General features: G+C 39.6%; 1 protein-coding gene across 1 annotated transcript in view; it reads left to right on the forward strand.

Moving 5' to 3' along the window:
• The window catches only part of stk3 (serine/threonine kinase 3), a 161717-nt gene that overhangs the window by 16886 nt on the left and 123382 nt on the right, over nt 1-21449 (forward strand). The window contains 3 exon segments of the mRNA NM_001097196.1: nt 377-491; nt 7137-7301; nt 7396-7563. Of these exon segments, the coding sequence (NP_001090665.1) occupies nt 377-491; nt 7137-7301; nt 7396-7563 (448 nt within the window).

Consider the following 21449-nt stretch of genomic DNA (forward strand, 5'->3'; position numbering starts at 1 on the left):
AGCGATCTGGGAGAGGAAGGGGTGACTAATTAAATGATGCATTCTTGAAAAAAAGCCATTCCCTGTCCTTTAAAGGGTAATATACATCTGTTCAGCCTCAGTCTACTATGTTGGGAATGATCTGACAAATCCGTGTATATAGGAATTTTTAAAACTGCACCTACACCATTTTATCATAACCGTTAAATCCTCCTTAATACTGATGCAATGTCATAATGAAACGGGCAATAAAAATGCACCTGTATCTTTCCAGATGTCACTCATGAGTTTTCAGCAGTAATGGCAACTTTACATAGAGCCCACACTTCCACCCAAACACTTTTAATTATTGCAAAGTAACCACCTAACCACCTTGTTTTCTCTTGTTTTTGTGCAGCCATTATGTCGTCAAGTATTATGGCAGCTACTTTAAAAACACTGACTTGTGGATAGTAATGGAGTATTGTGGAGCTGGCTCTGTTTCTGACATTATACGCTTACGGAATAAAACGGTAAATAAAAAAAGTCCCTTACCCCAGAGTTTTCATTTATAATGCTGTCCTACCTTTTAATATTTTAGAGAACTACCTTTTTAAAAAAAAAAAAAAAAAGTTCTTTATTTATCCTTAAAACCCATGAAAAATAAGCATTTGAATAAAGACTGTTTGCTCCAACCAATTCAGGTAGCACTGTGAAAATATAATAAATTGTAACTTTTGGTCTTCAGTAACAAATCAGCTGGGCGTGTTGCGTACTATTCATTTTAAGGGCTACAGAAAATGGGGGGGGGGACTGCTGCTTTCTAGGGGATACCATTGATGGGCCATAATGTCAATTAAAAGGTACTGTTTTATTACTACAGAGAAAAAGGAAATCAGTTTTAAAATTCTGAATTATTTGATTAAAATGGAGTCTATGGGAGACAGGCTTTCCGTAATTTGGAGCTTTCTGGATAACTGGTTTCCGGATAAGGGATCCCATACCTGTACTTGAGTGCACATACAGAACTTCAACAACTGTGACTATGGTTTTCCTGTTGCCTAACACCAACAAGGACTTATCGCTCTTTACTTTCCTCCTACTGTGTCTCCTATCACATGGCACTTAATCTTTATATATTTTTCTTTGTTATAATATCCTCCCTGAGTGTACTTTTCTACATTGTAACATTGTACAGTGCTGTGTATCCTAGTAGTGCTTTAAAAATGAAGTTATACATAAATACTTACATTCATTCTGAGTTTAACAGGAGTTTGTTTACTTCCCAGGGTAATATTTATTTCTATATATGCTGACATGTAAGGCAGTGTTTATACACCTATTTATTTACATAAGGTCCAAATGATTAAGCTTATGCTAAAAATAATGGGGTTTTAAATGTGGAACTCTAGCAGATCTAACGTTTGTGTGGTTGAAAGGGTTGAGCTTTGTTCTCAAGTCCCATAAAACCAGAGGCTCTAATTTAAATGAGAATGTTTGGCTCTTATGTTTATATCTGCATAGTGGGTGTACATGGAATTTATACTGCATATGGCTTTTTGTACCAACAGGGGTATTGCCAATAGCAACGTTCCTATGCCCCCCTCATTTATAAAATATATCTGCTGAATGCTTGAAGATTGCACAAGCCAGTACAAATGTATGGGTTATAAAATAAAGCTCGGCTCCTTTTAGCTGCTTGGGATCACCACAGGGTTATGCACTGTAGCTCTAAGCTACTCATTAGACTTTGTAGATTTTAAGTAAACATTATTGGGGCAGTAGGGGTTTTATTAAAGCATGATGCTTCTCAAATACTGCCAGTTCAGGGTACCTTCGTGCAAGTGAGATGCTTCCTGCTGTCTTCTTTCTTTGTGATCACGGGCTTATGCATGCTCAGTACAGTGAAAAGGCTGGCCTTTTTTGTCTACTTCGCATGAGCAAGTGGCACAAAGACAGACAACGTATGGCACATACATGCAGCATAGGGCAGGCATATTATGGCACACACAGGTGGGGTAGGGCAGCTAGAGTATGGCACGCGCAGGCAGAGGGTGTGGAGCGCGCAGGCAGAGGGTGTGGTGCGCGCAGGCAGGTGTGTGAACAATTCATAGGGGCCAGTTAAACTCAGTACTGATACTATTTAAAACACAAAGGTAAGCAGTCACAGCAGGGAGACAGGTGGCCTGTAGCCCCCCCGTGTGCCCCCCCCTCCCCGCAAGTTGGACAGCACTGGTGTACATCAAGATGTTCTTTCTGCTTTGCCACCAGGACATGTATGGCACTTAAAGAGATACTGATACCAGATATTAAACCTTTTATCATAATATTGATTTGCATGATATTTATAATTTTTCCATTAAAGTATTTGCCTCACGCTTTACATGACCTGTCTGGTCCCTCATGTTCTTCTGTGAGGGGGCTGCCATATTTGTGCAGCATTATTCTGTTAGCATTAGACGCTATAACTGACAGGCTGAGAAGGCTCAATCAGGTTGGCAAAACATCAACATGAACTATAGGTAACTTTTAATGTACAATATTTTGAAGAGTAGTACTTTAGTGTAAGTATCACTTTAAGTTGGGCTGATTTGACAGAATAAGCAAGCAGAAAGTATAACCGGGTGATGTCTCTTTTTGGTGCACAAAACAGTGCTATTTGCTTATTTGAATAGATGGCCAGATGGCCAGCATGGACAGATTGCGTGGATAGCACCAAAGCTGCCTTATGTATGGCCACCTAAACTTCTGATAGAGGATGTATATTCACCATTGGATTTTCAGAGCAGCAGGGAAATGTGTGGAAAGTTTTAAAGTGGATTGCACGGCATACGACTGGAGTGCCCATAATGTAACCAAATAGTTTGATTTGGTTTGAATGGAAAGTTCTGTGGAAATTGCATTTAGTAAATTCCGCAATTATTTTATATCTAATCTTGAACAGAAATAGCTACTACTGGAAAATCCTAAATTGCATGTGGTAAGACACAAAGAAGAGAAAGTAAATGCAATGTGGGGAAAGAATGTTAATAGGTATAACCCCTTCAATTTTCTGTGCGCAGAACAAACCACCTCTACTGCCCAAATAAATCTCAGATCTGCAGAATCCTGTGCCCTGACCATATTATTCCCTGCAGCGTTTTACATGGGGCCGACGTTAACTGCTTTATTTTGTTTGCCTCTGTGCTTCTGTCCCCTTTAATCTTTAGGTGAAACGCTACTTATTTTATTATGGCCGGATCTGCAATCATGTTAACCTCAGAAACATCCCTGTTTGCTGATCAGTGTAGATAGCAGATATTGTAGATTTTCCAGCTGCCGGGGAAAAACATCTGCAGTTACCGCAAGGCTTGGGAGTGCATTCTTAAAGCGCTGTCCGACCCAACTTGTTGCTTTGAAGTGGAGACATTAAAAAGAGAAGTGGCTGGGGCATTGTTTAACCCTTCTGTCTGTGGGGCAGCCCAAAAGACCTTGTCTTGCTTTGGTGTATTGCCCCCTCTAGAGTTAAATCATTGTACTGCTTGATGAACAAATTATTATGCTTAGCTTAGAGCCTTCCCATAAAGGTACTACTTGCTCAAACCCATTTATAATACAGGTATGGGATCCGTTATCTGGAAACTCATTATCCAGAAAGCTCCGAATTATGGGAAGGTAATCTCACATAGACTCTGTTTTAATCAAATAATCCAAATTTTAAAAACATATTTCCTTTTCTCTGTAATAATAAAACGTATGTAGTACTCGATCCCAACTAAGATATAGTGAATCCTTATTAGTGGCAAAACAATCATATTGGGTTTATTTAAAGTTGAAATGTTTTTTTTAGTGGACTTGCAGTATGGAAATCCAAATTATAGAAACCCCTTATCCAGAAAAAAAGGTTGTGAGCATTCTGGATAATGGGTCCCATTGTGTGTATATTTTTAGATAATTTAAATTAGCATCCAGTCTTTTATTAAAGGCCCAGTAATTTCATAGTGAACTATTATTTAAGCAAGAGAGATGTTGAAATTTGAGTTTATGTTGTATTGCACAAGTGTTTTTGCTGTTCATATGGCAGTTGAGTTGTGAAACTGTTCTCTCTGGCTTTAGTAAATGTAGATTTATGCTGTTATTAGCTAAGGATTTGGAGGAGAAATCCTACGTTTATTCTGATTTTTTCCGATTACTAAGATAGAGCAATAAATGAAGCATAACCCCTGTTTATGTACATAAACTGTTAACAAATGAGCAGAAAGTTTTTGTCTTTTGAAAGCTTTCTACTCCCAGATTCTGTCAGAGAAACTTGTTGTATGTTACCAATATTTGAATATTGTGAATATTTAAATGTCAATATTTCATTTTAATGACTGGTTCTTTTAATATACAGAAGGGCAGTACAGGTATGGGATCCGTTATCCAAAAAGTTCCGAATTACGGAAAGGCCGTCTCCCATAGACTCCATTATAATCAGATAATTCTAATTTTTAAAAATGATTTCCTTTTTCTCTGTAATAATAAAACAGTACCTGTACTTGATCCCAACTAAGATATAATTACCCCTTATTGGGGGCAAAACAGTCCTATTGGATTTATTTAATGGTTAAATGATTCCCTTTTCTCTGTAATAATAAAACAGTACCTGTACTTGATCCCAACTGAGATATAATTACCCCTTATTGGGGGCAGAACAGTCCTATTGGGTTTATTTAATGGTTAAATGATTCCCTTTTCTCTGTAATAATAAAACAGTACCTGTACTTGATCCTAACTGAGATATAATTACCCCTTATTGGGGGCAGAACAGCCCTATTGGGTTTATTTAATGGTTAAATGATTCCCTTTTCTCTGTAATAATAAAACAGTACCTTGTACTTGATCCCAACTAAGATATAATCAATCCTTATTGCAGGCAAAACAATCCTATTGGGTTTATTCAATATTTAAATAAACCCCAGGTCCCGAGCATTCTGCATAATAGGTCCCATACCTATATTGTGCTTATTACAGGGCAGTACATATGCCAAAGTAGAATCATGGTATCTCTTTCAGTATTTAGGCAAAGTTTAGGAGTTCTATAAGGCTGGACATGCTCGCCATACCATGCTTTCTTGACAACTTGGCCATGTTGCATGTTGATTTCTTGTGAGGGTTTTACCAGGGATATGGAAGGCTTAAGAAATGCAGCAGCCAGCCTAAAAACATTGGGACTTAGACACCACATGGAATGCTGGGTCCGGGGTGCACAAGCCCCAAACCCTCAGTTTACTGAAGATATCTTCAGTATCTTCTTATAAAAAGACAGGCTGGCACAAAACTGAACTCAAATTGGAAATATGCTGCTTCAAATTTCTATTTATTAAGAACTTAATACATCCTATTCAGAGTAAATTTAAGCCCTATGTGTTTCGTGTCTCATGTGGGCACTTAATCATAGGCAAAATGAATGCTAAAGACATGCACTAATTAAATGCATTTTAGACAATAACAAAGCTCCAGTCATATTCCTCATAACATAAACACATGAGCGCAAAGTGGTACATACACATGTACATAACACAAAATATCAAACTCCAGGTTAATCCAATCGGTTTGTCTAGTATTAAGATAAAAGATCCACTTGGCCTACTTTTAAAACAAATTGTCCATCATACTGTCCCCTCTGGGATTAGGAGTTGGTCTTTCTATTCCTGTAACTGGAAGGTAAGAGAGTGACCTATTAGAGCATCCAGATAAATGTTTAGCTACAGCTGAGATTTTTCATTACATATATTGCTAATATGTTCTTGTATCTTTTCTTTTAATGCACATTTTGTTTGGCCCACATGTTGCTTTCAGGTTATAAAATATATAACAAATCTTGAATTACAGTTAATAGATTAATTTTATACAATTTTTCTTAAAGTTTTTTTTTTTTTTTTTAACATATCATAGGTATATGACTTGCATATCATCTTGCATCCTCATGCATATAAATATGACTTTCAGTCCTCAATTCAATGCAATACACGAAATGATTAATAAATACGTGACTATATTGTAAACAGATCCAATGTTAATTCAGATCCTAGAAGGTTGTAGGTTTGTCACTAGACTGACAGCGACCTTAAATGATAAGTTGTCCCCTAGTCACTACTAAAGAAAAGGTAACACATGGTTAAATACTATAGGAATGTACAAGTGTGGTTCTACACCCTATATTACATGTAAAAATGTAAATGGAAGAAAAAAAGTTTTCCTCATCCAGTAAAGAAAAATGAAAAGAATGAATCTGTTTATTAACTGTAATTCAAGATTTGTTACATATTTAACCTGTTTAAAAAAAAAAAAAAAAAAAAAATGATAAAGCAATATGTGGGCCAAACAAAATGTACATTAAATAAAAGGATTTGAGAACATATTAGCAATATAAGCAATTACAAATCTCAGAGAATTCAGATAAATGTTTAGCTACAGCTAATAGGTCACTCTCTTACCTTTCAGTTACAGGAATGGAAAGACTGACTGCTAATTCCTATGGGGATGATATGATGGACAATTTGTTAAAAAAGTAGGCCAAGTGGATCTTTTATGTTAATACTAGACAACCAGATGGGATTAAACTGGAGTTTGAAATTTTGTGTTATACTTCATTGAAATGGGTACCCTTATATATGTAAATATCTATGCTCTTTACAATAAATATATTATATATCATTTAAAGTAATATTTTCTACTAACACTTGTTTCTACATCCATTATTCGATTATGTATATTTTGTGAATATGTACGTATGTATGTGTTTGTTATAAAGAATGTGATTGGAGCTTTGTTACTATTTGCCTATTTTTAACTGCTCCAAAGGGGCACAAAATGCGTAGGGCTTAAATGTATTTTGATTAGGATGTATTAAGTTCCTAATAAATAGCAATTTTAAGCAGCATATTTTTACTTTGAGTCCAGTTTTTTGGTTTTTCATTACTTGGTTGAACCATCTCCAGAGTGACATCACTACTGGTCTTGCGGGTTCCCGGGTTGGGTGGTAAGTAAACCCATTGTGTGTGTGTGTGTAGGTCTGGTAGGGGCACTAATGAGGTTGCAGGTGTGGGTCAGGGTTGGCCATGGTCTGCCTGACTGGACCTGTGCAAGACTCTACCAATTGGTATCATCTGTTTGACACTAATAGATTCATTTTTTCTGCTCTTCTTTAATTTTAGTTAACAGAAGAAGAAATTGCAACAATACTGCGATCCACATTAAAAGGGCTTGAATATTTACATTTTATGAGAAAGATCCACAGGGATATTAAAGCTGGAAACATCCTGCTGAACACTGAAGGTCATGCAAAACTGGCAGATTTTGGAGTCGCTGGCCAGCTTACTGTAAGTAACATTTCCAGGTCTCTGTAATACTCCTTAATACTCCTTAAATATCATGTATGCATATATCATAGTCGTGCCTGTTTATATATCCTAGGATACAATGGCAAAACGCAATACTGTGATTGGAACACCTTTCTGGATGGCCCCTGAAGTAATACAAGAAATAGGCTACAATTGTGTCGCTGATATTTGGTCTCTGGGCATTACCTCTATAGAAATGGCAGAAGGGAAGCCGCCGTATGCAGACATACATCCAATGAGGGTAAGGGCATTAGATGTCAAAGACAGTACAGTTTTTTGCATCAACATAACATGTTGCCTTTGTGTCATCAAAGTGGTAATATCACAGTTGTTTTCTCCTCCTAAGCTTACTAAGGTGTCTCCTGGCTTTTTATTCATTCATTATTTTTTGTGGTTTTTAAATAGTTTACATATTATTTACTGCAGCTCCCAAACCTGTAATTTAAATTATTTGGTTGCTAAGGATCAATAACCCTTAGCAAGTAACTATGGATCAGTTTTGAAATTAGAATGGAAGAGGAGCAGTAGAGGACCCTTAACAACCTTAACAACAGCATTTTTTGCTGATGGTTTGAAAGAACCAGACAAGTAAGGGTAATAAAAAACAAACCAAAACAAAAACATAGAGAATGATTGATATTTGATTTGAAACATTACTTAGAATGAGTCCATCTTAAAGTTAATGTAAAAGTGAACTTTCCCCTTAACTTTTTTGACCAACAAGACCTGTCACCATCAAAGCCGCTTTTAATTCCATCATGAATGTGATCATTATCTTGCTGGAAACCAGTATAAATTAAAAGTTATGCTCGCATTCTGTGTTTATTCTGATATCACATAATAGCAAGGTGTTCATGGTGAAATGGGCTAAATGTAACCCCCATATTTGTTCAAACCCTTTGTTTCTGTGTACCAAAACACCTCTGCTTTCTTGCTGAGTTTGATTCCAGGCACTGTCTGCTAAGAGTGGTTTGTAAGCTCCACTGCCATAGAGACTGATGAGAATGATAAACAATCTTTTTAAAGCTGGTTATTCTTTTTGTTCATGATCACCGTTTTCTACCTCGGAGTGCTGAAGCCCTCCCCATTGAGGAACCATACTCTTAATAATGTACTGGTCCTTAAATCTGTTTTCACTTGTTACTTTTGATTAAGCAGGAAGACCATCAGGCTAAATGAGCCAATAAATAAGAATCATTTTTGGCTGTGCTTCATGGTAGACCGGATCGAATTGCCATTCATGTCTCAATTTCTGTCTTGGCATCTGGAAAGCTATTTTTCTACATTTGTTAATATTCTGAATTTTTTTTAAATTAGGTGTTTTGCCATTTTTATATCATTAGCGCGAAGAATGAACTAATGTAATTATATCCCATAAAGAAAGAAATGTATCATTTATTAAAATGCCCGCAGGCTTTTATAGATTACTGGAATGTTGAGTGCACCAAATTTGATGTAATTGGTCTCATTTGGATGTGAATTTGCCTTCACAATTGTGCCTTCTACCTTTTTATGATTGACTTACAGAGTTTGTTTACTGTCATGCCACATTTGTCTGAGATGACATAAATTGAATATCTTGGATTGTTTGTCTGAGAGCATTGGGAGCATTTGAGAGCATTTGTAATAATTTTGTAGGGTCTGGAACATTTTCGTAGTAAATTATTTCCGAATGATTTAATATATACTGAAAGCTCATACTGGGGCTCATATAAGCTGCAGTTGTAGGTAGGAGTGTGTGAAAGCATAATAAAATATCATAATTCCATCTCTTAACTTTGCAGGCAGAACTGGAGTACCTATAGCATCTGTGGGATAGCAGGTATAGTAGGGAGAGATGGTGCCTATAATAGCAATGTGGGGATAAAAGCCTCTGGGAAGGGACTGGGGCTGTAGGATAGCAGGTATAGTAGGGAGAGATTGTGCCTATAGTAGCAGGGGGGGATAATAGCCTCTGGGAAGGGACTGTGTGGCTGTGGGATAGCAGGTATAGTAGGGAGAGATGGTGCCTGTAGTAGCAGTGGATAATAGCCTCTGGGAAGGGACTGTGGCTGTGGCATAGCAGGTATAGTAGGGAGAGATGGTGCCTATAGTAGCAGTGGGGGGATAATAGCCTCTGGGAAGGGACTGTGGCTGTGGCATAGCAGGTATAGTAGGGAGAGGTGGTGCCTATAGTAGCAGTGGGGGGATAATCGCCTCTGGGAAGGGACTGTGGCTGTGGCATAGCAGGTATAGTAGGGAGAGATGGTGCCTATAATAGCAGTGGGGGGATAATAGCCTCTGGGAAGGGACTGTGGCTGTGGCATAGCAGGTATAGTAGGGAGAGAATTTTATTAAAATATATTAAACAAATACAATAAAAATACAATTACATTTCAATCAAGCAAAAAATACATATAAATCAATATTGCATCAAAAAAACAAAGCGTACCTCCCTCCAAAGCATCTTATTTCTTACAGATTGTTATAATACACATATCAAGAGGCATCTTTATGTTTCTTATTTTGAGACTTGTCTAAACATTTCCCAGCAGACCGTTTAACCTGTACCCGCACACCTGCCCCCTGACTCTCCATCACACTTTCCTCCCCCAACTCCCTTTCCTCCAGTGACTCCTTTTCTGCCCCCTGAGACTGAAAAGCCCCTTCCCTCTTGCTCTTCTTCCTGCTGGAGATGATATCAGATGAGAGACTTTTCCTTTTCTCCCTCTCCTCCTCCTCCTCCTCCATTCTCTCCATCTCTACCTGTTCCTCTGCTAAATCCCCCCACGATTTCCCTCCTGGCAAAACAAACCTATTTTCAGTTGGGAGGGTAATTACACCTGGGCACTGAGCCTCCTTAGCCTTATTAGATTTACTGCCCACCACTATCCAACCATCCCCTCCACCTCCCTCCTCTTGGGCTGCCTGTACCGCTGCCTGTACCTTTGCCTGTTTGTTCTCTCTCTCCTTCCCTCTCACCTCTGTTGGGCGCCCCCTGTCTGTCTCTTTTGCCCCACCTGCCCTCTCCTCCCCCCTCCTTCAGTCTGGGGCAAGTTCTCCCCTGGCATTGGGGTACTCATTACTTTCTCCAGATTGGGACAAGCCTTCCTAATGTTCCGCCAGGCGTCGGGGCAGGCCCTATAAGCATGGCCGGATTGCATACACAGGTTGCACTTTATGGCCTTTACACACTCCTTGCTTGGGTGCCCAGTCTCCCCACACAAAGCACATTTCTGTATGTTGCACTTTACAGCATAATGCCTGTTGGACCCACATTTATAGCATAGCCTGGGCTGGCCCACATAGAAACAGACACCCCTTGCTTTCCCAATGAAAAAAGAATTTGGGAGATGTTTCTGAACATTCTGATCCACATGCAGTTTTACTTGGACTTTATACCCCCCTATCCAGAATCCCTCCTCATCAAACACCGGCTCCAGGGGGGATAGGACAGTGCACTGGCGCCGGAGCCATATGAGGATGTCCTGCTCATGCACTGTCTCTCTCTTCATGATAATAGTGACCAGTTTGGTTTCGGGTTTGGACACAGGGATTACCCTAAACCCCTCCCACTCCTTGGCCTCTTTACTCAGATGGTACCGCCTCCAGAACTCCTCTAACCCTTGGGATAACTTATAGCTTAAATCAAACTCAGTGTCTGTGACACTCAGCAAGGCATAAACATCCTGTGGGGTAAAACCCAGCAACTGCTTAATAATGTTTCTGCCCACAAACCTGCGCACCGGGAAATCCTCCCTCTCTTTCTCCCACTTAATTTTCACAACATTCTTCCTCTTGTCAAACTCATCATCAAACTCCTCATCCTGCTCACGTGCAAAGAATCTCCTTCCCTCCCAAACACTGCCCCCCGCAGCCCCAGCAACACTCTCAGTCCCCCCATGCACATTGCTTTCCCCAGCAGAATAAACAACATTTTTTCCTTCCCCTCCCCCCTCAGTCACACACGTTGCATTACCTGCAATCACCTGCACCTCAGCTGCACCACTCCCAGCCGCTTGCACCTCAGCTGCACCACTCCCAGCCGCTTGCACCTCAGCTGCCTCAGCACTCACTGCCCCTCCCCCCTCAGTCACACACATTGCATTACCTGCATGTACCTGCACCCCAGCCGCTTGCCCCACACTGCCCCCGGCACTCACAGCAGCTGCACACACACCATCAGTATTGGAAAGACCGTTACTATGCACAATATCAGTAGCAACGCTATATTCTGCAACAATTTTAGAGTATTCAGTCTCTTTCAGCAGTTCAGCAACTTTTAGCAGTCTCTCAGCAGTCATATTGCCCTCCTTTATCTGTTCAAATCTCTGCTTGTTGCCATACAGCTCCTTCCATGGCTCTATAACAGCCAGAATATCTTTAATGTTAATCTCAGTCTCTTCCAGTTCCTTATTGAGGAAAGCCAACTCCTTGATGAACTGAGTCCTCCTCTCTCCTCTCAGCAACTTCTGATTCTTTATCAGTCTGTCAATGTCTCTGTTTAACTTGCTTTGCTTCTCCTCCAAATACCTCAGCTCCTTTAAAGCATTAATGATAGTGTCATATTGTATAACAGTCTCAGTCCCTTTGTGCATTTCCCCTGCCTTCCCCAGGGGGCCGGCAGCCATTACCTGCTCACTCTCCTGGGCCACACGGTTTCCATGCACCTCACAGGTAGCAGCCATTTCCTGGTCACTCAGAGCACACTCTGCAACCTCCAGGGCCACACAGTTTCCATGCTCCTCACTGGCAGCAGCCATCTCCTGGTTGGTCAGAGCACTTTCTGCAACCACCATTGCCACATGGCTTCCATGCTCCTCACTGCCAGCAGCCATTTTGCAGCCATCAGACTCTGCTCTCACCTCCTGGTCTGCCTCTGTTGTAGCTCCGCAGCTCCCTGCAATCACTCCAACACCGGCGTCCAGGTCCTCAGAGTCACTCTCCATGCCGCTTTTGGAACAACTTTTGCTTTTCTTTTCCTTTGCTTTAACAGAGCAGGAAACTTTGCCCTTTGCAGTGCGCTCTACTGACACCACAATGTTAGATCCAGCAGCCCTCCTGCTGCTCAAACGGGTCTTCACCACCCGGCTAAACGGTTTTATCGCTTTCTTCCCCATCAAGTAGGGAAAAGCACCAAAAACAGAGAAAAAAACCCCACAAAACTAACTCCCAGACCCAGCCGGGCCCGGGAGAAAGTCACAACTCCACAGAGCACTCAGAGCACCTCCACTCAGTAGCAATAGCAATGAGCAAATGGCCTCTGGGAACTTGACTGGGAAGGTGTCATAGTAGCAGTGGGGATAACAGCAGGTATAGTAGGGAGAGGTGGTGCCTATAGTAGCAGTGGGGGGATAATAGCCTCTGGGAAGGGACTGGGGCTGTGGGATAGCAGGTATAGTAGAGAGAGATGGTGCCTATAGTAGCAGTGGGGGGATAATAGCCTCTGGGAAGGGACTGGGGCTGTGGGATAGCAGGTATAGTAGGGAGAGATGGTGCCTATAGTAGCAGTGGGGGATAATAGCCTCTGGGAAGGGACTAGGGCTGTGGGATAGCAGGTATAGTAGGGAGAGATGGTTCCTATAGTAGCAGTGGGATAATAGCCTCTGGGAAGGGACTGTGGCTGTGGGATAGCAGGTATAGTAGGGAGAGATGGTGCCTATAGTAGCAGTGGGGGGATCATAGCCTCTGGGAAGGGACTGGGCCTGTGGGATAGCAGATATAGTAAGGAGAGATGGTGCGTAATAGCTAAACACACAGTGGCAAAATGCTTAAAACAACTTTATAGGTAAAAGCCAAAGTTTCACTCTGGTTTCATTCATGATTTCACTATTGACACCTTCCTTCCTTTCTGTAAAAAATTACCCAGTTTGAAATGCAGTGCTTCGTGGACAATCAGCATAAATGACTTTCAATATGCTGCTGACCATTTAATTTCATAAAAGATTAACAATATTGTAGAAAGTCCTGCACACTCAAGTCACAAATGCCAGGTGCAAATCAGATGCAAATTCTTTTTCACCTACATACAAAAACAGAGTACTCTGATGCACACTCGTCTTATATCAGAATACCAAGAAGCTTACTTTATTTAAGTCAATGTTTCGACACCACAGAGGGGTGTCTTCCTCAAGTTTTCCTGAGGCAGGCACCATTTTGTATGGGTCTCAGGGGTGGGCTGTTATGAGTTACTTTTTATTATTTCACTTTCATTTGTATAAAATTTGCAGATATGGAATACTTTATGAAATATCTTAAGATACTCCTTATCAGTAGAATAAATTTATGTAATGGGATATTTATACTATTTGTAAATAAATATTTATTTTCTACACTAATAAAATTCCAAAACTGAAAAAGGAGAATTGCTTGGTATGGCAAGTTTAGGCGCAGTGTATATTCATGGTTAATTATGCAGTCATACAGTACATACAAAGGAAATCATTGGGTTATGCTCTAGTGCATGCATGTTGTTCTCTTTATTTAATTGTAATAATTAGGGCATTGACCGTCCCCCCCAATCAGTTCTGCACTCTCATTCAGACCACAGAACAGTCACTACAACTGTTCTTGTAGTAGTGACAGTACCTCTGTACTCCAGCTGAGAGACAGAAGTGCGTTGATCATTGGTGTAGAGTGTGTAATCTAATGAAGCCTATGTTTTTTCTAAAATAAAAGTTGCATTTATGCAGTGTTTGGGGCAAAGGTTAAAAATAAAATCAAGCTAAACAAATAAAAATAGAGAATCATATATTCCACTCTTTAAGACTTGATATGCGACTTATAAATCAATCTGCAATTTTCTTGTTGAGAGGTTTGTAATGATTGCACTTGCTTGATTTCCAAAGTAATAATATAAACTAAATGCAATCACCCATAGAACAGATGGAATCATTCAAACTGTTTAATTTTATTTAGTTGCACTGGTTATCTAGAGGTACAGGGTTATTTTTCATTTTAGGGTTTAGGATGTAATAGCCATTTTAAAAATGTCAAGCTTGGGTCAATTTGAGGTATTATAACTCCTTTAATTCTTATATTTGGAAAAGCCTAAAAGCTTTGCACAGAGCCCCTGTCCTTTCTTCACTTTTCATATCATGGTATAGCAGTTATAGTAGGATAAGATGGTGCCTATAGTAGCAGTGAGGATAATAACCTCTGGGAAGGGCTGTGGGATAGCAGGTATAGTAGGGAGAGATGGTGCCTGTAGTAGCAGTGGGGGGATAATAGCCTCTGGGAAGGGACTGGGGCTGTAGGATAGCAGGTATAGTAGGGAGAGATGGTTCCTATAGTAGCAGTTGGATAATAGCCTCTGGGAAGGGACTGGGGCTGTGGGATAGCAGGTATAGTAGGGAGAGATGGTGCCTATAGTAGCAGTGGGGATAATAGCCTCTGGGAAGGAATGGTGCACATTGGGTTACAAATGTAGTAAGGCAGGATAGCAACAGAAACTCTGTAGCTAGTGCTGAAGTTCAAGTATCATCACCTTCTATACCCTGTCTAAGAACAATTAACTCCACCTGGCCCACCCATTTGGCCTCAATAAAACACCTCTGCCCACACAAAAGGGTTTGCCGCCTTTTCTTTTTAAAATACCAGCCTAGATATATTTTTAATTTTCTTCCCGTTTAAAAACATTGGCATCAAACAAATTCCATAATTTGGATTCTTAAAATAACAAAAACAAAACAAATACATTTAAACTTGAAATAAACCCAATATGGCTCAGTGCAGCTTTGTTACCATTAAATATAAAGTTACAAAGATAAAAGAACTCCAATTCCAATAAAGAATGAGCATTTCAGCTGCTAAAAAATAAAATGAATGGTAATGATCAGAAGAAAGTTGCACATTTTTGTGCTTTGATTCACAGCTACTGTTGTGTGGGTTTTTTATTTTTTACCCCTGCAAAATATCCCTCAGAAATATCCTCTCTCGCTTTTTTTTTTTTATTTTTTTTATTTTTCCACATTTTATCTGATCTGACCTTCCGAGCTTCCTGGACACGTGTTGATGTATTTAGATTTTATTTTAGTTCTAGCGTAGAACTGATAAAGGCGAGCATGGAAACCCAGGGTGAATTTTCTTTGCTTACTCTGGACATCGTCCACGGTCTGCGGTATTTATGTAAAGTACAATTTTTGTTATTTGGCAACGCAGGCTGAAATTACCATGCACGCTGTGTAGCTGGAGGCCGGTTGGCAGTGCCGCAAAGCTAATCCTTTGCCAGCAGGCCATTTCCTACTTGGCCTGGCTGAAGCTTTAAATAGAAATCTTACATGACTTTTAAAACAAGTGTTTTTGGCAGAGAGGAAATGGTGGATTCCTAACAAACAAGCCTCGCTTCCTTATGATAACCGCACTGCTGCTACCCGTAGAAATATACCAAGTTACACGTTAAAGTACACAGATCCCTGGCTTGCAGGATGTTTGTGGTTGTAGCGAAAGCTTAACATTGTGGCCTTTACCATCTTGGTGTCTCGTGACATTGCAGCTCTTGATTTTACAATTGATTCCTTGTAATCTGTGCTTTGTTTACCTTGGTTTAATTGCCATTTCGTGCTATTCTAGCCTTGCAAGTAACTCAAATGATACATTGATTTTTCAGCATATTAAATAATGTAATGCTGCCCTGTTTGAAGTGTTTCTCTCTGAACATTTATTTGCACATATTTTTCTGTTCACTTTCTTTAACCGTAGCTTCATAATGCACTACCATTTACAGGTTTGGGATCTATTATCTGGGATTTCCATAGGACATCATTCTGTAATATGGAGCCCAGTGCCTTAAGACTAGACTTCAGAATATTAATGTACATTACAAATTTTTAAATTAAATAAATGAAATTAAATATTAATGTACATTACCTATAGGTAATGTTGATATTTTTTTCACTGATAGGGCTGCTTTTGTAAGTAAAGGTCCCCATACACAGGTTGGAAAAACAGGTTTAAGAGCTTCAAGTAACAATTAAGGCCCCCATACATTGGCAGATCCGCTCGCTTGGCGAACCTGACTGTTTTTCCAACCTGACTGTCCCTTCTCAGCCTGTCAGTTACAGCTTCTAATGCTAATGCACTACTGCAGAGTTTCTCAACTTGTGGGTTGCGACCCCTTTGCAGGTCAAATGACTCTTTCACAGGGGTCACCTAAGACCATCGGAAAACACACATTTCCGATGATCTTAGGAATAATTTTATGGTTGGGGGTCACCACAACATGAGGAACTGTACTAAAGGGTCACAGCAATAGAAAGGCTGAGAACTACTGCAACACAATTATAGCAGCCCCCTCATACAGAAATATGGGGGATCAGATTGGTAATGTAAAGGTATCAGGCAAATATTTTTATGGCAAAATGATAAAGAATCTACAAAGGCAAAGTTATGATAGGTGGAAAAAAAAGCTTTTTGTCCATATCCCTTTAATGCTAAACAAAAACAATTGAAAACTGTTTTTTTTTTTTTTAAATTGGACTTTATGACCATCTTTTTCAGAGCTTTCTGTATTTGAGATACTAGATCTCTAAGAAAAAGTAATATAAATAATAATAAATTCTAGTATAATAAATTCCCCCCTTAAATTGAACAAAGATACAAAAACAAATCCATTGATTGTGTAACATATAATGCTTGCTTGCAGTGAAAAGAGAGATATACCTACCTCCTTGTCTGGCCTAATTATCCCAAATCCAAATATTTTTTCTTCCTTTATGGGCTGCAAAACCCTTCACGTGATCCTGTCATGCCACAGCATTCATTTACATACATGTAGACTGTTACAGTTGGCTTGCAGTAGAAATTTGTAATTGAAATGAGAACAATTAGCTCTTCCCAGGAAATGCACCACATTCAGCGAGCACATTGTAAATACAGCCTCCGAGCACTACAGCCAGTTGGTGAACAAAACCTTTCCAGATGTTTTCTTTATTTAGAGTAGATTTCACCTGCCAAAATACACATACACATATACCTTTTTATAGTTTGTGTGTGTCTTGAACATTTTTTGTGCGGTGCTTTTTGACTGGAGTTGTAATCTTTAAGCATTTGATATGGGCATCATTCCATTTCATGTGGGGCGAAATTTTATTGTATTTTAATATATTGTCAAGTATTTTCCCAAAACACACGCCCAAATAAATGTATCGCAACAGATTTCTCACTTTCAGCACATTATCTAGTCTGACAGTCATGCTGCTTAGTGAATGCCACAGAAAAGTGACTAGATAACCAGTATCCGTTGTACTTGTCTGTAAAAAAAAAAAGTGGGTTTTAGTTGATGGTAGCGAAGCTGGCATAATTTGTTACGCTTGGTGTTTCTCTGTCTGCATTTTGCAGGGAAAAATGTATGCATTTTTGTGCAGGATGTGAGCGGATCACCCTTTTCTATAGAAGCAGAGAAAATTTTTAGTGTATCACTGGCCCTAACTCTGGTATTGAAACTGTGGGGCAGGCACCCCTTTGGGGTTTGGAACAGTGTTGAGGGGCATGGGAGTCAGCTTAAAGGTGAGCTAGAGTGAGAATTGGGAATCGGCTAAATGACTGATTCACTAATTTTCCTATGTCTGTACCTGTTGAGCTAAGATGGGGCTTGACCAAAGTTTGGAGTACCCAAGGGGCTTAAGCTAATAAGGGGACAACCACTGTCTTAGGGTGGCCATACATGTAGCAATTTAATGGTCACACGAAAGATCCTTCCCACCCGCCACTGATGTTCCGATGTCAGATATGGAGGTAGAAACAATAGGAATTCTACCTCCTTCGGCCCTGAACCTAGATTTTGCTTGGGCACCATCAAAATCTTTTAACCTGTCCTATCGACAAGTTGACTGATATCTGCAGCCTTTTGCAATATCGGTTGCCTCGTCGAGCCGCCATACACGCACCAAATATCAAACGAAACGAGGTTTCATACGGTATCACCTGTGCGTGTAACGCCAGCTGTAAACTGTGGGGATCTAAATTGGGTAAAGGCTAACTTATCTGGAAAACCAACTATTTCAGATAATAAAAGATTGCATACCTGATATGTAAATAAGACTGGTTTTGTTAATTATAAGGATTTTAGATGGTGTAGGCAAAGTCAGTCCGGGGACTGCATCAATGAGCCTATGCGGTCCCCGATCCGGCTAGATTTTTTTAACCTGCCCGATTGATATCTGGCCAATTTCAGGCCAGATGTTGGTTGGGCAGGCCCGTCTGTAGTGCCCATACACGGGCCGATTAGCTGCCGAAACAGTCTAAGGGGCCGATATCGGCCGCTAGAATTGGCCTGTGTATGGGGACCTTTACACAATGAATTTCCAAAATGTCAAAAAACTACATCTATAACAGTGATATAATTATATTTATAATGCAGCTGTTAATATTTCGGTTTATCCCATAGACCTCTCTCTATTTAAGATTTAAGACTTTACCCTCTTAGGGACTGGCACTTGTTGCCTTGGTACCTGAAAAGCCACCTGTTTTCATTTAATAGATTAACTCTGCTGAGAGATTCAATCACAAATACATTGCACGGTCTCACCTACACAGAGAAGATCACATGAACATTTTAAAGCAAGAATTTTAAACACAAAAATTGGTGGTATGTGTATGATATCCTCCATATCCAGCTCACCATAGGTTCCTGAAAACAGTAATTTGCAACATTGAGTGCAGAAATTATATTGATACATATTGTTTTTTGGGGGGACCCAAAAGGTAAATCTTACTCCATTTAGGAGTGGGAACCACTGTCCTAAGCAGCTTAGTGCGGAGAGGTTTTTTTTTTTTTTTTTTTTTTTGCAATAAACTAAAGGGAACTGCTGAAACTCTTCAAGAAACTAGAGGCAAAGAAAAATATTTATAAGAGGCCCATTGTACACATAGTTTATGGCTTCTCCTTCTGAATAGGAAACAGTGATATATAAGTTGGCATTTATCTGTTGTGTGGGCCGAAAGGAAAAGATTAGGCGTGGTATGTGTAATCAAGTAGCAGAAATGGCGAGTGTATGAAATACAAGTCAGATGGCAATTAAAGACAAATTGGTATTAAATGGGATACATTTACTCTCTGCTTCCAGATGCTGTTTTGATTAAATAAGCTCATCCCTTTCCTCCTTGCTTTTTCTGTACACATGTACATACACACACACAGAAAATGGGAAATTTGAAACATGCCCCATTTGATGGTTGGCTTTTCCTTGACTTTGATTAATCACTTTCAAAGTAAGCACTGAATCAGTACAGTAATTTCAAAATTACACACATGCAGCTGAACATGAAACCTAAGCTACAGTGAGTGAGGGCTAACTGGATGTTGGTTGGTTTTATGAAAGACTGTATATTTTTCTAACATAATTCACATACTTCCAAGTGCTAATCTTCTTCTACAGAGCTGCTCGGTGATCCCGGTGAGATTCACATCAAGGCCTAATACACAAATGTTTAAATTTAGGATATTATTTTCAAAGTAGTATATCCCTTAATACGTATATTGTAATGTGCTGTTGAATGGTAGTTGATAGTTTTGAGTTTTTGTTTGACCGAAGTTTTGCTGGCTAAATTCCATGCTAACGAACCTGTCCTCATCGCAGGAAGGTCTCTGAGTTTGTACTCCGTTAGTTAAAGATTTATTTTAACTTTTATTCCAACAAACTTTCTCGGAAACCTGCAAACTCTGCTCTGTGTGTTTACATTCTGTCATACATGAGGATATTTCACTCTAATTCTTCTGCCTTGCAGATATTTGTGCAATATGTGGCTTCTATTTCAGAAGGTTTTTAAAGATTAGAATTTTTCTGGATCCTGGGAAATTGTTCTTATGTATTTATACTTTAAATATAAAAAATATGTTACTTTGTTTTGGGAAGAAACATGCAAATGACCAAACTTCTCAGTTCTAACATTATTATAATGAAAACGACATGTGGCTATTCTTTTAACATTCCTAAAGTCTATTAGGTTTCTTGTATAAGGCTTAAATCATAATGGATCCATAATGGGCTGATTTGATACCGGGCTCTTGACCTCATGTCCTGCTTTTACCTAGGTACATCCCCACTCAAGGCTGGCAGTGGATATAGTGGATAGTTTGGTATTATGAATGAAGGATGATATTGCAGTAAATCTACAACCCCAAAATAGCAATTTTTGTAGGAGGTTTGCTAAACAGGTGGCAGTAAACAGCCTAGATATGGCAAACATACTATAAACTGCTCTTTACTTGTACAAATGATCCCTATGCTTTGCCAAGTACATGCATAGGGCACACAAAAGGGTTAGTGCTTTTGGCTAGCACAAGGCTTATATTAAAACCTTGTTTTTGGTCAACCAAGGTGTAACCCTTTATGCCCTATGAAAAATCTTGCATTTTTACATACCACTAGGAAGTGATGGTCATTAACATGGTGCTGTGGCATCTGCACCAGACCAAGTGCAAGACATAAAACGTGTCAAGCTATGTTTTAATCCAGGGATCCCCAACCTTTTTGTTTTACTCGTGAGCCACACTGAGGTGTAAAAGGTGTCGGTGAGCCACACAAAAATGAAAAAAATTATTTGGGATTTGCCAAATAAGGGATGTGATTGGCTTTTTGGTAGCCCCATATGGCCTGCAAGAGGCTAAACAGAAGTAAACTTGTGCTTCCAAAACTTGCATCCAAGCTAGAAATGTAAAAATGGGCTCCTACTTTGAGGCCACTGGGAGCAACATCAAGGGGGGTGGTGAGCAACATGTTACTCACGAACCCCTGGTTGGGATCGCGGGATCACTGCTTGATGTTGGTTTGGTGTTTCCCTTCAGAACAGTACTCCCATATTTTACACTGTTTTTGAATTTCTCCCTTCATCTACAAAATGTTGTCAAACGACATTAGATAGCTTTTGCTTGGGAGAGGAGATGGTTGTATGTGTTTGTCTTATATTTTATACTTTACTGGTCAGCGCCATACCTGGTAGCGTGAAAAATAATTGCCGGTCCACAATTCATACCTGTAAAATGATCCAGCAGTCAAACCAATTAATTTTCCAAAAAGAAAAACAACCTAATGATTTGAACCCTTATGTAAATTCTAGTGCTGCCCACAATTGCTGCCATATTTGTGTAGTCTTTGCCCTGCGAACACTTAATAAAAAATGTTGAGTGTTTTGAATGTGCAAAAAAGT

The sequence above is a fragment of the Xenopus tropicalis genome, chromosome 6 (genome assembly GCF_000004195.4).
Source record: "Xenopus tropicalis strain Nigerian chromosome 6, UCB_Xtro_10.0, whole genome shotgun sequence".
In the NCBI taxonomy this organism is placed as follows: domain Eukaryota; kingdom Metazoa; phylum Chordata; class Amphibia; order Anura; family Pipidae; genus Xenopus; species Xenopus tropicalis.